General features: G+C 44.0%; 5 protein-coding genes across 6 annotated transcripts; 3 read left to right on the top strand and 2 right to left on the bottom strand.

Moving 5' to 3' along the window:
• The first annotated feature begins 459 nt into the window (after nucleotides 1-459).
• On the top strand, nucleotides 460-1,853 carry LOC108032030 (uncharacterized). Its single transcript, XM_017105842.3, has 2 exons — nucleotides 460-962; nucleotides 1,020-1,853. The coding sequence occupies exons 1-2, from the start codon at nucleotides 735-737 to the stop codon at nucleotides 1,596-1,598; spliced, it is 807 nt and encodes a 268-aa protein (XP_016961331.1). The 5' UTR covers nucleotides 460-734; the 3' UTR covers nucleotides 1,599-1,853.
• Nucleotides 1,854-1,960: 107 nt separating this feature from the next.
• Nucleotides 1,961-4,898, top strand: LOC108030989 (CLIP domain-containing serine protease HP8). The gene is given in 6 exon segments (XM_044094996.2): nucleotides 1,961-2,264; nucleotides 2,564-3,343; nucleotides 3,936-3,999; nucleotides 4,001-4,050; nucleotides 4,103-4,210; nucleotides 4,349-4,898. Coding segments are annotated over 6 exon segments (1,431 nt in total). The 5' UTR covers nucleotides 1,961-2,212; the 3' UTR covers nucleotides 4,726-4,898.
• LOC108032031 (myosin heavy chain IB) lies at nucleotides 3,364-4,294 on the bottom strand. Its single transcript, XM_017105843.3, has 2 exons — nucleotides 4,127-4,294; nucleotides 3,364-3,887 (listed from the first exon to the last, which is right to left on the bottom strand). The coding sequence occupies exon 2, from the start codon at nucleotides 3,866-3,868 to the stop codon at nucleotides 3,479-3,481; it is 390 nt and encodes a 129-aa protein (XP_016961332.1). The 5' UTR covers nucleotides 3,869-3,887; nucleotides 4,127-4,294; the 3' UTR covers nucleotides 3,364-3,478.
• A 503-nt stretch (nucleotides 4,899-5,401) lies between the features above and the next one.
• LOC108031078 (pinin) lies at nucleotides 5,402-6,814 on the bottom strand. Its single transcript, XM_017104284.2, has 3 exons — nucleotides 6,569-6,814; nucleotides 5,750-6,513; nucleotides 5,402-5,491 (listed from the first exon to the last, which is right to left on the bottom strand). Exons 1-3 carry the CDS (start codon nucleotides 6,700-6,702, stop codon nucleotides 5,472-5,474), a joined length of 918 nt encoding a protein of 305 aa, XP_016959773.2. The 5' UTR covers nucleotides 6,703-6,814; the 3' UTR covers nucleotides 5,402-5,471.
• A 967-nt stretch (nucleotides 6,815-7,781) lies between these two features.
• Nucleotides 7,782-14,504, top strand: LOC108032135 (hemicentin-1). Of its 2 annotated transcripts, XM_050889266.1 has the most exons (17): nucleotides 7,782-8,178; nucleotides 8,427-8,741; nucleotides 9,053-9,182; nucleotides 9,285-9,493; nucleotides 9,626-9,736; nucleotides 9,890-10,096; nucleotides 10,188-10,339; nucleotides 10,404-10,548; nucleotides 10,608-10,738; nucleotides 10,796-10,955; nucleotides 11,268-11,438; nucleotides 11,496-11,618; nucleotides 11,686-11,819; nucleotides 11,883-12,057; nucleotides 12,124-12,401; nucleotides 12,831-13,028; nucleotides 13,100-14,504. In XM_050889266.1, the coding sequence occupies exons 2-17, from the start codon at nucleotides 8,675-8,677 to the stop codon at nucleotides 13,529-13,531; spliced, it is 2,823 nt and encodes a 940-aa protein (XP_050745223.1). In that variant the 5' UTR covers nucleotides 7,782-8,178; nucleotides 8,427-8,674; the 3' UTR covers nucleotides 13,532-14,504. The 2 variants fall into 2 exon arrangements, with proteins under 2 accessions (XP_050745223.1, XP_016961459.1); XM_017105970.3 differs by having other exon boundaries at nucleotides 7,782-8,741.
• Nucleotides 14,505-14,857: the final 353 nt, after the last annotated feature.

The raw sequence follows: 14,857 nt of genomic DNA, 5'->3' as shown, positions 1-14,857 counted from the left end.
CTCTCTAAAATCGTCTATTAAAAGGCTCGATTTATTTTAAAATATTTATGCGACTTCAAACCAAGCTTAGCCCGCAGATGGGGCCAATCGATAACGAGCTTGGAAGTGGCTTTCGACAATCAGCTGCTTTGAGGTAGGTTTACACTAGGGATGCGCTCGTGAGGGTACTTTTGCGTGTCAAGAAGCTAGAACTTAAATTTCAAAACATAGTAGAAAATAACGAAAATTACATATAAACTTCTGTAAAACTTGAAAACATAGTTTTTTCTGCACATAATCCATTCAACTGTGATTTTCCGTGTTAAGCAATAACTTTATATATAAGTAAGAATATATTGAAGAAGGTGATTAATTGATTACACTCCATAAATTAAACTTTCAAAATATTCGCTCAAATTTATAAGCCGTACTTAAGGCTTCTATGAGCTTTTGATAAATAATTCGTGCATGTCGTGAAGAACATTCACTTAAGCGCGCATCTCTAGCTTAAACAAAGCCGAGCCTGTGCTGTGGGAAAATTAGAAGCGGAAACGGGTTTTACTTTTACTGGTGACTTTGGAGCGTAGCGCTCTCAGCTAGCATTTAGACCGCAGTCTGGAGTTGCAGTCGCATCGAATCGAATCCGTGGCAGCGCATCGCCTTATCCACATCCACAGTCACTGAGAAGCCAGACAGAGGAACTGCGGGGGCGTCACCGTCGTGGGAAAAGAGCAATATAAACAAACGGCAGCGGGATGTCGATGAGCAATCTATCAATAGACGGCGAGTTCCGCTACATCGTCCAGTGGTTCAAGGAGTGGAGCGAGCTGCAGCGCGATGACTTTGTCTACGTCTTCGTGGAGTACCTGGCGCGGAGCTCCAGCTCAAACTCCAACTTCAGCGAGGTCCATGTGAATGGCCTGGTCAACTCACTGGCCAGCGCATCCGTGCAGGACAAGCCCATGAGCCTGTTCCAGTGCCGCGTAAGTTGTAGAAAGCTCTCCTTTCCAATCCCCCTGCTCACAGTTCATTGTCCGCAGATTAAGCTGTTCCGTGAATGGAGCCCCAAGTGGCCGATCGAGTTTAAGTGCATGCTGCAGGAGAAGATCAGCGAGATCGACGCGAAGGTGGGGGAGAAGATCATCAATGAGCTGCGCGGGCCCCATTCTGTGCACAATGGCGACGTAGCCGTGCATTTAAATGCAAATGGGGCGAGCGAGGAGGCCGGGGAGCCCGAACTGGAGCAGCCATCAGCGCTATCGGTGGCAGAAATGGCGGAGGTCGCAGCCCCGGTGGCGGGGGAAGAGCCAGCAGAGCCAGCTCCCGAACCCGAAGATGACAATCGCTTGGCGGCGGTCTTGAGCCAAGAGACGCCCGTTGACGACGACGACGACGTGGTGGAAGAGCCAGCCGGGGAAGGTAGCAATAGCCATGCCGACGCAAATGTAAATGGCCATTATCCAGCTGCAGCAGTGACAACGATTGCGGTGAATACATCTCCATCTCCATCTCCATCGCTGTCCCCAACTCCGCCGCAGCCGATTGTCGAACCTGTAGAACAGGTCGAGAACGGCGTTACCGTCACCGTGGCCTCTGCAGAGGTTCCCCCGGTGGCTTAGACTCGGCACGATCGTTGAAGACAAACCAGATCGACTATAAAAAGGCCTAATGAGTAGTTAAGTATTTTAGTTGTACATCATCGGCAACTCGACATTCCACGCGATGCATTTCTAGTTACGTAAGCCAGTCTCTGCACTAAGTAAGCCTTGTTCTCCCATTCTAAAGCCCTCCACTTGTATTCTATCGACTAACTTAAGAGCGCACATTGTAAAGTAAGCCTCCAAAATACACTAAAGGGAGTTCCACATTCCAAACGGCGTGTCCTGTTCCTATTCCTCGGCTCCATCTTTAGTTCGTCCGACTAGCAAAACATGTTTTGTTCCAAGCTCTTCTGGCTGCTAGTCGCTTACTCAGCTAGCCGGCTGCTAGTCGCTGCTCTTCGTCTGCTCTTTGGCTTTGGCCCAAACTGACTTTACTGCCCGATAATTGGTTTTTTTCCGAGTTCTCTTTTTGTTTTGATTCGTCGCCGCTGAAATCGAAATCTGAATAGAGCTGGGATGTGGAAGTAAGATATGCATGCTGGCTCGGAGATTGAACCAATTTATTTTAATTTCACACTTGAACGGGCAACGTTGTGTCAGCGGCTACCCAATTTCCGATTTGATCTTTCGAAATGCGGCACCTAGAGCGCGTCACCCTGTTGTTCTGCATCCTGTGGCTAAGCGGTGAGTATCCCGGGGGATCCCCAAATATCGAAAGACTCAAGAAACGAACGTGTGGTGGGAGGGACAATTAAAGAACAGCCCGCCAAAGTGGGTCAAGGTCGGTGGTAGGTGTGACTAGAAATTCCCAGCGGCTAAGCGAAGGGCAATAAACCGCGCGAACGATGGCGAACGCCGAATCAAAAAGGCGAGTGAGTAATTGCCGGGGGCACTTCTGGTTTGCTGGTTTTCTGCCGACATTGACCTTCGCCGCGAGAAGTGATTTCTTGCCTTGTCATCCAGCTAGTCCGTTCTCGTTTCAGGGGATCGTGGAGCCACCGCCTGCCACTGCATCCGCCTGGGGAAGTGTGCCCCTTTTGCCCGTCTGCTGCTGCATCATGGACCTGGGGAGCAGTCCGCCGTGTTTGCCAAGGTGCACAATGCAGGCTGTGGCTTCCAAGGCCTCGAGCCGCTCGTCTGCTGTCCCACTTCTCGCAAGCAGCGCCACGATGAGTCATCCGCGGCCAAGGCAAGTCGCAAGATGCGTTTTGCGCCGCCGGATGATCGTTGGATTTGGGATGATGGGGGCGATGCCAAGGGCACTCCCTTGCACAGACACTCCCACTCCCAATCGGAGTTTCTGTTAGCGGAGACGAATCTGCACGACTACTGGAACTTTGAGGAGCAACGAAACTGTCCGCAGCCCTTGGAGCCGGAATTCTTCGACCGACGCTTCGGGGCCGGGCACCACTTTCACTATCAAGTAGAGCACGGAGAACAGGAGACTACTTCACCACGACCCCCTCCAAAGGATAAGCCCATTATTTTTCCCGGGGATCTGCGGTTCCTGCGGCAGGGAGAGGAGGATTTCAGCTCCAACTTAGAGGTAGACCTCCCACCCCTGGCACCGTTTACGACAACTCCACCTACTCCAATTGAAAGAAATCCTGCTCGTCTGTCTACGTCCACCACATCAATTCCTCTTTTAGTCCAAGGTAGCCCCCGAGGCTGCGGAATAAGTGTGGAGAGTCGTCTGCTGGGAGGAGAACAGGCTACTGCAGGACAGTACCCCTGGCTGGCCAGGATCGCCTACCGCAACCGAAGTGAGTACAATTTGGGAAGCTTTATATTTTCAATTTGGAATTTAATTTGTACCCCGCCCAAATCAATGCAACGCCTTTGCTTATTAATGATCTTGAATGAGATCCTGGACTGGGCCAATCTCGTTCTGGGTGGTTTCATCCGATTTCATTGGCCACGATACCCAGTTTTATTGTGAGGAAGACCCCGAGGGCAAAGAGCAGGGCACCTAATCCCAGAGCCGCCGGACCTCGATTGTTAGGTGGCGCCGCTAGACCCGAGGGTCCACCGGAGCCACCGCCTGGTGCGCTCCTACTAGCGGGACCACCTTTTCCACCAGGGCCATCTTTGCCGACCTTCGCGCATTTAGTGCACTGGGTTCCGCCGCAAGGCTTGGGACCACAGGGTTGACGCTTCTGGGGAGGACCACCAGCACCAGCCCCCCCTCCGCGACCACCGCCTCCACCCCCAGGACCTGGAGCTGGGCAGGATTCGGGGTCTTTGCCCTGAGGTGGTAGACCCCTTCCGGAACAGGGACATGCGCACATATTGCGCTCGGAGGGATAGCTGTAATGGAGATGTTTAATTTTAACGAGGTTTTCTATTCTCTTTTAGGCAGCAGCCGCATTAGCTTCCGTTGCTCCGGATCTCTCATATCTATCAACCACATTTTAACTGCCGCCCAGATATGCCAACGACATAGCCCTTCTAAGAATCAACAGCACCGATGGTAAGTGCTTCTACTCTGGACTACTAAGAACTAATACCCCCCCACTTTCCAGGTGCCTTTACCCCCATATGCTTACCCTTGAACGGGTCGACTGCTCTTGGGAGCAGCCTGATAGGACAAACGGGCGTTGCTGCCGGTTGGAGTACAGGGAATCCGGAAAGTGAGTCTCAAAGCAACTTTTTTGCTGGTATATCTGATGTTTTAAATTTTTCAACTGACTGTTAGATCAAAGTTATTCGAAGTTGGCTTTTTCTACGCTAACTTGTATGTTATAATCCAATTTATCATAAAAACACAGATAATGGCACGATAAGCTCATCAAACTCCTCCAGCGGCGTGCGCTTCATCCGTTTGCCCATAGTGAACACCACCAGCTGCGCCATCGCTTATGCCAGTCTCAGCGAGAACTTCCAGCAGCCCATTGTCATCACCCCGAGTCACCTGTGCGCCCAGGGAATGCCCATGAACGATGTGTGCCGCGGCGATAGTGGTGGCCCCTTTATGGACGATGGAACCTCCGGTCTGTTGGGTACTAATGGACGCTACACGCTCATCGGAATCGTCGCCTTTGGACCCACGCTGTGCGGCGTGACCACCATTCCGGGGGTCTACACCTTGGTGAGCAGCTTCTCCGATTGGATCCTGCGCAGCATCAACGGAGGAACGGACCAGTGAGCGGGTGTGTCGGAAACCTAGCCCAAGCTTAGCTCATCCAAAGCTTTCAATGCCAAAGTCTTCAGAGTACATTAAATTAAAAACCATGAATCACTTTTTTTGTGGATCAATGAACAGTTCTGTCTATTCAAATCACCGCAGCGCCAATAAAATGAACATTTATAATACTCGGATTCATTCGTTTTGTATTTATAATGACATTCCTTTTTTCAGGTATGAAAATATTAGTGATAAAATATTCTGTATTTAAGCTTTCTCAATTGATCTTGCTTGAACATATAAAATAAATAATATTCTCCCTTAAGTCCTTTAAAAGTAAATGATCAACATATACTAAAAGCAATTTTTCGTAACGTTTATTTTGAAGGCGAGATTAAAATAATGCCAAAGAAACTCTATTTTCAATTTAGCTAAAAATGTCACTTCTAATTGTAATATTTTGATGAGTTGTGGAAAAATGAATTGTAAATTATTTATATTTATTTACAATTGTTCACGCTATTAAATAATGTGTTTTTTTTAGATTATATATCTTGGCATGGAGCAATAAAAATCTGGGTTGCATACAAAATATTAGTTCTGCTATTTAGTTATGGTAGCTTTAACATTTTATAAGGACTTGGTTTTTATGTTTTAAAGTTCCATTCGATTGGAGAAAATAAAACAATTTTTTGCATTTAATTTAATAAATCGAATTGGTTTTAATCCTTTATTCCTAGAAATAGCATCATTCATTTTCACGAACTTCATTTACCATATAATAAAGCTGCAAAAGATATAGAAGGTTTTATATTAAAACAAACGAAACATGTAATCAGAGACTTTAATAAACTTTAAAAAAAACCGACATTTAGAAATCGTTTTATTTTTGCTTCTGATTAAAGCGTGAAATAACCGGGTTTCAAACGAAACATAAGTAGAAAATACTTTTAAAGGCTATTTGCACGGATAGAAAATTTCCCCGCTTTACTCTACAAAACAATTCGATCTCTATAAACTTCTGGGTAGACTTTAGTTTACTTACACTTATCCAAGTGAACTTCATCGGGCTCTTCGTAGAAACTTTCATCCATGGCGTTATCGTCGTCCATCTTCGAAAAATTCATGTTTTCCAAGTTCTTTAGCTCGACTTCCAGTTCTTCGCGCCTGAATTCTATGAAGACATCAGCCTCGCTTCTACTTTTGCTCAAAAGCTTTTCCGTTCGGGCGGAATGGTGCTTTGGCCGGAAGAAGAGATGTGGTTTCGTTTTAGTTCTAATGTGATTCTTTGCATGCGTCATGGTGGCTTCCCAGGCTTTAAAATCCTTCATTCTGGCCATTTTGTACTCCAGTCGGCGGATCTCGAATTGCTTTTTTTTCCTGTCTAAAAATAGCGTTTCTCGCTGTTTCCTGAGCAGGGCTCTTTCCTGGAGTTCCTGCTTCTCCACCTTCCTATCGATCTCGGCTTTCTTGTCCTCCTTGCTCTTCAGCCGCGACTCCTCCTGGCAGAACTTCTGCAGGGTTCCCAGCAACGATCCGAACATCCGGCGATTCCGCGCCCGCGACTCGGAGTCTGTGCCCTGCGCCTCGACCACCTCCTTCTTGGTGGGCATTTCCCGGATGACCCGAGAGTTTATCCTCGGCGGCCGACCCTCGTTCTCCTCGATGGGGAAGCGGGCAATCGGGTTCTTGCTCTCGTACATCCGCCGCTTGTCTTTGAAGACCCCACCTGGTCCGTTCCGGGGAAAAGGTCTATCGCCGTTGTGGTCGTTCTTCTTGGCATCGTGGGTGTACTTGAACTTCTCCGATCTGCAAGGCAAAGGGATTACATTTAATTGCACTTGGGGCTGACTGCAGGCCTTACCTCTGCTGGGAATCCTTGGGGACGCGACCAGCAATGCGGCGAATGTTTTCATTTAGGATCAGCAGCGACTGCTTGGCCGAGTTCAGTTTTTGCTCCAAGTCGTCAACTGTCGACAGACCAGAGTCGTTCACCATTGTACCCGCGTGCCAGTTGGTCTCTATTTAAGTGAGTTATCTTAATTAAAGCGGCGTAAGAATTTCCATTAAAGTAAAAAACAAGAGTGTGTAGATATCGATAGGCGATTACGATAGGCGCACTGCACAGTTCATGTTAAAGCATCGACGGTGCTATCGATAGTCACTGGGCCGGCACCATCGATTGTTTTAAGGCAATCACGGTAGTCCAGTTTAAAAAAAATTTGCTAAGGGTTACTTGAAATTTTAGAAATATTGTATGATCCATTTTTATTTTGGGAATAACCTTAACGTCAGCATTAAATAATAATACAATGTAACAATAACATAGTGTTTCGACCGTTTTATTAGTGTGGAATAATAAGTAAATGTCATAATCATGGTTGATCATTAGTTTTGTATATTAATTTTAAAATATAAGTTGTAAAATAATGTTTGTACCTTTTTTCTTTCAGCAACATCCTTAAAATTATCACGTATACACGTTTCGAGCATTTTATTAAAATTGTAAATGTTATAAACACCATTTAACATTAGCTTTAGAGATCGATCTCAAAAAGCATACAAGAGTTGAGAAATAAATAATAAGAAATAATAAATAAATAACGAGTGAAAATATATCTCCGTTTTCAAATTTAAACCAAGTTCTCATCTCATTTGCTAAGAGCAACTATTCTTTAAATATTATATTATATGTTTAATTTATTTAAATCGGAAGAAATGTTCAACCCGCGTAACGGTTATGGTCCAGGACATCCTTTAAGTCCCATCCTCTTTGGACCACCACCCCTTTTGAACCTATCCTCCGTCTTAGAACTTTGGGATATGTGTACTCGTAGGTGAAATGAAACTAGATACATTGGGCGGACTCGGACTCGGGAGGTTTTAGTTTCTTTGTCCGGCAAAAGGATAAGACGTTCATCTGAGCGAGAGGCCTAGAGAGAAGCGATGCAGCTGTCCGCCCGGAGAGCTTTCACTGTATGTGTACACCGTGGCGTACATTATAAGGTCGGACCTGCACGCCTCCTCGGCTCCGGGCTTGTTTTTAAAATAGATAAACCCGACAAGGGTTATAGTGGAGTGAAGTGGCCATAAGAACTGGCTAAGGAGCCCTAAAAATTGGGGTGACATTTCTGAATTCATACTTCTCCAGTTCTACGCCTTGAAGCCGACTAGATAGCACTCATAACTGGAATAAAAATGGACGATTTTATTGAGCGAGACAAGCGGATGCACGTACATACACATGTACAAAGGTCATAGTTGCAATGTTTACATCAAAAGCTCCCTGCGAAGCGCATGCGCCCGCCGACAAGCTTTTTAGCCCAGGTTTGCAGGTGTAGTGCGATGGAATTTCGACGTGTTAGTTTCGCATCGCGGCTAGAAAAGTAATATAACTTCTGCCAGTGCTCGTTATTTTCCGACTTGGTTTTTCCCAAAATTGTCCACTCAATCCAGCATCGAATAATACACTTGGTTTGTGTGCGATCCCAGTCCCCGAACGTGCACATATGAAAATAAGCAATAGTAAAGTGTATCCTGGAATTTTGGCAAACATATACAAGTGCATAGGAAAAGACGTACGCGCATACATACTCGTTCATTAAATAAAATCAAATCCGTGACCATTCGCAGAGTCTGAAACATTTAATTTACCAGTTTTCAGTGTGGTTATTGATAGGCAGTCCCATTAAATATACCCAACGTATTAACCGAAAACCTAGTTATAGGCAACCTCTGCAAAATATATAAACCTATGTGTTATACATACAATGTTATATCCCGTGTAGATGTGTAATTGAGTGTTCATACGCGAGTGTTGGTGTGCTCATCCTCCGTGAAAACTCAGATGATAAAATGTAACTTCTTACCCAATTAAACACACCAGTCCGAAAAAGTGCAAAAGTGGACTATGAAAACCATGAAATAATCGCAATTGGCAACTAACTAGTGCTATTCAGAAACACGCAACATGGAATTACTGCTGCTTTTTATGCTGGCACTTCACCTCATAGCATCCAGCGACGGGAGTAAAGATGGTGAGTCCAAACCCAAGGCTCCAATTACCTTTCCTCTCACATTTGGGGCGTAAATTGGGGGAAAAGTCAAAGTCATTTCGGCAAAAAGTGACTTGTGTATTAAATAAATTGGGGAAATGCCAAAATATTGAATTGTTTTTGTATTTATAACATATTCGCTTGTATTCTTACTTGAATTATCATCGTTACACATTAATATAGTTTTGTTTTTCGGTGAGCCGGCTTACCTTGAATGTCGAGAAACCTTTCCCTTAAATCATAGGAATGGATTGTAACAACCGGTTGGTTATATCTTAATTTCATTTTTCCAGTACCAATTCACCAAATCGAATCTCTGGTTGGTGAAAATATTTATCTTCCATGCAATGTAACGACATATGATGGCGACGAACCTGTGTTGGTTCTGTGGTACCGAGATGATAAGGGTACTCCCATATACAGGTAAGTTAATCCAGCATAATAATAATTTTTATTTCAATTTTTGTATTTTCATTAAGTTATACACATACAAATAGTTACTACAATAATATTTCACCTATTTAGCATCGACATTCGAGCGGGAGTGTCCAAAGCCCCAAAAAGATGGTCTGATGAGTCTGTCTTCGGAGACAGAGCTTATTTCATATTTGACAAGGAACCGGGCAAATTGTCAATTCAAAATACGCAAGCGTCCGACTCTGGAACCTACAGATGTCGAGTAGATTTCCTAAAGGCGCAGACCATAAACAGCCGAATTAAGCTCAATGTCATATGTGAGTAATTGGTGTTGTCCCCTTTTGTAACGAACATAATCATAGTTCGGAGATGTCGTTACCCGTTTGATGAGTTCCTGCAACTAGTACTTTTGGGGATAATGATTACAACGATTCCCATTTTTTCCCCAGCTCCCCCAAAGCAAGTTATTATTCGAGACAGCTCCAATGTTGAGCGTTCTACGGTGGTGGGACCATATAGCGAGGGCGACATCGTGTCACTGAAATGTCAAGTGATTGGAGGTAGGTGGCCAAGGGGTCAATAAAAACATGTTCATGTCATGTATTTTATAAAAATAAAACTAGACGTTTGTGGTAAAGCTAAACATCCCCATCCCTCGCCTTTTAAAAGTAACAGTGGCTAACTAACAATGGTAACTAAACGTTCTGTTTTAGGCTACCCAACTCCCACTATAAGTTGGTACCGTGATGGTCTAGAAATCCCCTGCGAGCTAGCTCACTTAGCCGGAGGAAAAATAATAGAGTGTGAAATAACTCTTCCATCTCTGGGCCGGGAGGATCTTAACTCGCGCCTCACCTGCCGGGCTTCAAGTCACCCCAGAGCACCCATTGTCGAGGCGGTGGTTCAAATCGACATGAATTGTAAGTTATGGAAAGATATTTCACCCTTTAATGTAAAATATATGCTACAGTGCTACAAAAGTGAATATGTAAACATTTCCTCTGCTTCCAGTTGCCCCTTTAAACATCCGCCTACTGGGGGCACACCAGCCTTTGTCTGCTGGCCGAAGATACGATCTGCTGTGCCAAAGTGCTGGCTCCAGACCGCCTGCCGTAATTACTTGGTGGCAGAATGGCATTCGGCTGGAGAAGACCACCGAAACTGTAAGAACACCCTGCCATAATTAACCGCCCGGCATAGCTTTACCCCAAGTGAACTGTTTTATAGACTTCGAGCGATGGCAACCAGACAACGAGCACTCTTTCAATCAGTCTGAGCAAATCTGATGCGGGGAAGTACTTATCTTGCAAGGCCTACAACCACGCGGTGCCCTCCGAGCCCTTGGAAGATGGCTGGAAACTGGACATACAATGTAGGTTTTAATGGGGAACAAGGACTTTCGGTTCAAGCTAACACATGCCTGGCTTTCAGATGTCCCCGAAGCGTATGTTCGGCTGGGAACCTCTCTGGATCCGAGCACCCTGCGAGAGGGCACAGACGTGTACTTCGATTGTTTGGTAATGGCTCATCCAAATGTGTTTCGCATCGAGTGGCGTCATAACGTGAGTTTGGGGACACCCCTTGCAATGATGATTTTTTAATTCTGAACCCCTTTTCAGGAGCAACCTCTGTCACACAACATCTCGCAAGGCGTCATCATCAGCAACCACTCCTTAGTTCTGCAAGGTGTGACCAGGGCCACTGCGGGAAACTACTCCTGCGTGGGGTTCAATGCCGAGGGCGAAGGAATCAGTGCTCCGTTTCCACTAAATATCCTATGTAAGTCTATCGAAAACCCGGGGTTCATCCCCTTAATTGGCTCAATAAGCTTTAAAGCACACCATTTTCCGGGTTCTGACTTTACTTAACCTAGTTATGACCGGCTGAATGCATAATTTTATTCCCGCTGACAGAAGTGTACCCTAAAAAATCAAATTTCAAAATGCAGAATTGTACCCTAAAAAATCAAATTTCAAAATGCATAAATAAAAATGTCATCAGTGGCGCTTACCTTACCTATTCCACCTGTATTTTGGCTTTAAGAGATAATTAATGTTTTTATGGCATGTTCTTTATGTTCCTGTTTTATAGACGCCCCCACGTGTGCCCAGAACCAGAAGAAGGTGTATGGGATAGCGAAGCAGGAGGACGCCAAGGTCATGTGCACCGTGGATGCCAATCCGCGAGAGGTTGAGTTTAGCTGGACGTTCAATAATTCGGCCGAGAGCATCGACGTGGCCACCAATCATATCCTGCGCTCGGGTAAGTTAAACTAACTTATTAGATAGGCTTAAAGTGATTAGCAATTTTAATCCTTAGGCACCACCTCCGTTGTGACCTACACTCCTATAACTGAACTGGATTATGGAACCCTTTTATGCCTGGCTTCCAACAAGATTGGTAAACAGCGAGTACCATGTGTCTTCCATATTATAGCTGCAGGTGCGCATTGTTGGGGCTCTCAATTCTTTGGAATTATTTACTAATTGTTTTACATTTCTACCCCCAGGTCGTCCGGAAAAAGTTCATAACTGCACTGTAAACAATATATCCATGACATCGTTGACCGTGACCTGCAGTGATGGTTTCAACGGCGGCTTGCCCCAAAACTTCAACTTGGAACTGCTGGACTCCTACACTCAAGTAAGTAATTGAAGCTCCCTAAATTGATTTAACTTATCAATTTAAATATTTTTTCTATTTCAGGAAATTAAAGCCAACATAACATCGACCATTCCCAAGTTCACGGTTCCTGGTTTAAGTCCAGGAAGCATTTATAGATTAAATATTTACGCGTTCAACACGAAGGGACGGTCTGATCCGGCAATAGTAAATGCGGCCATGCTTCGAATGCCCGAAAAACAGCTTACATCGGAACAGAGTGAGTTTTATTCATCCCATCTGTACAATTTTAGTTTAAAAAATTCATATTCTATGACATTTACAGCTCATAACCTCCGTGCAGAGCTGTTGTTTTCTCCCGTGATGTCCCTAACAATTGGCCTAACCCTAGCTGTGCTCGTCGCAGTATTGGCCATAATTCTGGCACTTCGAATACCCTGCACCGCTTCTTCGCGAAGGCGCCAAAAGGAACTGTCCAATGAGAATATATCCCGAGATGAATCGCCAGGACCAAGTGACAAAAGCTCCGGCAGCAAGGATGTGGACGACTGCGACGAAAAGAATCCGGATGTGGTTCCTGAATCCATTGAGCCCGATGAACAGGTAAGATTACTTATTTATTGCAGATTGTGGTGCTTCCTTATAAGTTGTAAAAGTCCTTAAATACGTATTGAAAATATTTGAAATCAAAAAGTCATCAAAAACGATTTAAAAGTGCTAAGTATTTGAACATAAACTTTTACTTTTTTCGATCAGAAGTACATTTTATTTTTTGTTTAGTCAAAATAAAAATAATTTTTTAAAAGTTTACCTTATAATTGGATAAGGTGTAGTATTACTTGCGACAGATAACTCAGATTTGGGATACACAACACGGGGTGTTCCAAAAACTTACAGATATAAAGATCTTTGCAGGAGTTTTAGGGTACCACAAAAATAACAAGCTAATCAAGATCTTTAGTGTATGCAATGTAAATTATAGCCAGGAATTTAGGTATTTTAAATAACAATTAATAATCTTCATAATTCCAGGCTGAAAGTATCAGGAAAAGGCAGCAGATCTCGACCATCGACACGAATCGCAGTCCCAACCGGGGAATTTTCGTTAATGAGCAGCAACATCTGACAGCAGCCGAGATATCCTTGCGAGCCTCCCATGGAATGGGGTATTGCACCCTGCGGAGTGGAATGCACGCCCAGGCCCAGAGTCAAGTGGGAGAAATATCAATTGTACGTAAAATATATAGTGTTTCGTAGGAACTAAGATTGCCAAGTATGGGGAACCCTTTAAACCCTTACAGAACGTAACGCCCCACGTCTACTCGAACTCGATCTCGCAGTGCACCCTGCCGCGCCAGTCCTCGCAGAACGTGTGGAACAACTACAACTGCAACATCACCGGGGCGCGACCGACCTCCACGTTCCACCAGCTGACCTTTCCGCAGGGCCGGGTCAACGTGGGTGGCCACAACCAGCCGACGCAGCCGCTCCATGGACACGCGCCCTCGCCCTCGCTGGCGTCCACCAGCTCGATGGCCTCGTCGTCGAACACTCTGCCCCAGCCCCATGCCCACGGCAGGACCATCGCCCTGCACCACATGAACCAGGCCCAGTGCGGCAGGGTCTGCATCGGAATCGCCAGCGATGGCATCCACTCCGCCGAGCAAAACCTTTCCGACGACGAGGTGACCGTCCAAACTCCATTAATGATAAAGCGCGACAGCACCGTATGACTATAGAAATTCCACAGGGTTTTCGACACGCCCCTGTGATTAGGACTTACAATTTTCTGTATTCTGCATTTCGAAACTCAATAGAATAATCTTTTATACCACTTCATTATTATGATTAACAATATTCTGGAGAGATCAATTATGTTCGGCCAAATGAGTGTAGTTTTAAACGTTGTTAATTATAAGTTGTACGAAACCAACATAATATCCAGTGAAATAATAACAGGTTTTAACTCTTTGATTGTCGATGCAGAACAGAGGTTTTCCTGTGGCCAATGCAAATATTTTTACAGCAGTTTTTAAATATCTCAACTACATACTGGCGTCAAACGAATTTATAGACTGCGTTCGATATTTAAGATGATTTCGTTGTTACGTTTATTTAAAGCGCAAATATGTAGAAATGGTTTTGTTCTTCAGCTCATTGAGTGTTTCAGAATATAAGGATATTTCAAAATGTATGCGGTGACCCATGTGCGACCATTGTTTTGTTAAAATAAGTGAAAAGACTTACAAATTATTGTTATATGTTTTTATGTATTCCAAGATTCCAACTCAGATACCCATAATTCTGAACCACATTCCTAGGCAACTATAGTCTCAGATAATTTAGCCAATTTGTATGTTTTAAGAACCAAAAATAGGTTTAGTCAAATAAAATTTGATCAAACAGTTGCCCAGGAGGCCAAGGCAGCTTTTTCGGTACATTCAAAATAATGTCTGTACGTTCGTGATGATAGGCGCTTTTTGTATAACTTGCTCAAATCGAAACTAACCCAGTGTTATGCAAAGGTATAGGTCCCAATTTTTACAACGCTGGCCGGCATTTATTTTCAAAATATTTGATTTTATACTGGTCGAACTTACATAATACTTATATTTAAAAATACCATATATATTAGGAACTTAGTGTAAAACTACTGTGAGCAGTATTATAATATCTAAGTTATAAATAAAAATAAATTAAAGTAAATGGATGTTTTAATCGAGTGCGAGAACATTTGTTCAGAAAATACACTTTCTGCTTGCGTATTTATTTCCCCAAACAGATTGTTTTTGCTTTTATCAGAACTAAATGTTCTCAATTTGAAATTAGTCATGGAAGTCTGACAAATTATATTTAATTTTTTGGGAGTGTACTATAGAAATCTTTAATTGTGTATACACTTCCAATATGTCAATTTCTGATTGGTTGAGTGCACACCAAAGATATTGCGAGTACTCTGCAGTTCATTTCATTTTTCTGTTTCTTCTGGAGAACTCAACAATATTGCGTTACAGAATAATAAGGTGAGTGCATATGTTGGAAGCTTTAAGTTCGAAATT

The sequence above is a fragment of the Drosophila biarmipes genome, chromosome 3R (genome assembly GCF_025231255.1).
Source record: "Drosophila biarmipes strain raj3 chromosome 3R, RU_DBia_V1.1, whole genome shotgun sequence".
Taxonomy (NCBI): Eukaryota; Metazoa; Arthropoda; class Insecta; order Diptera; family Drosophilidae; genus Drosophila; species Drosophila biarmipes.
Note: the sequence above shows the minus strand (reverse complement) of the source record. Positions and strands in the feature narration are given on the sequence as shown.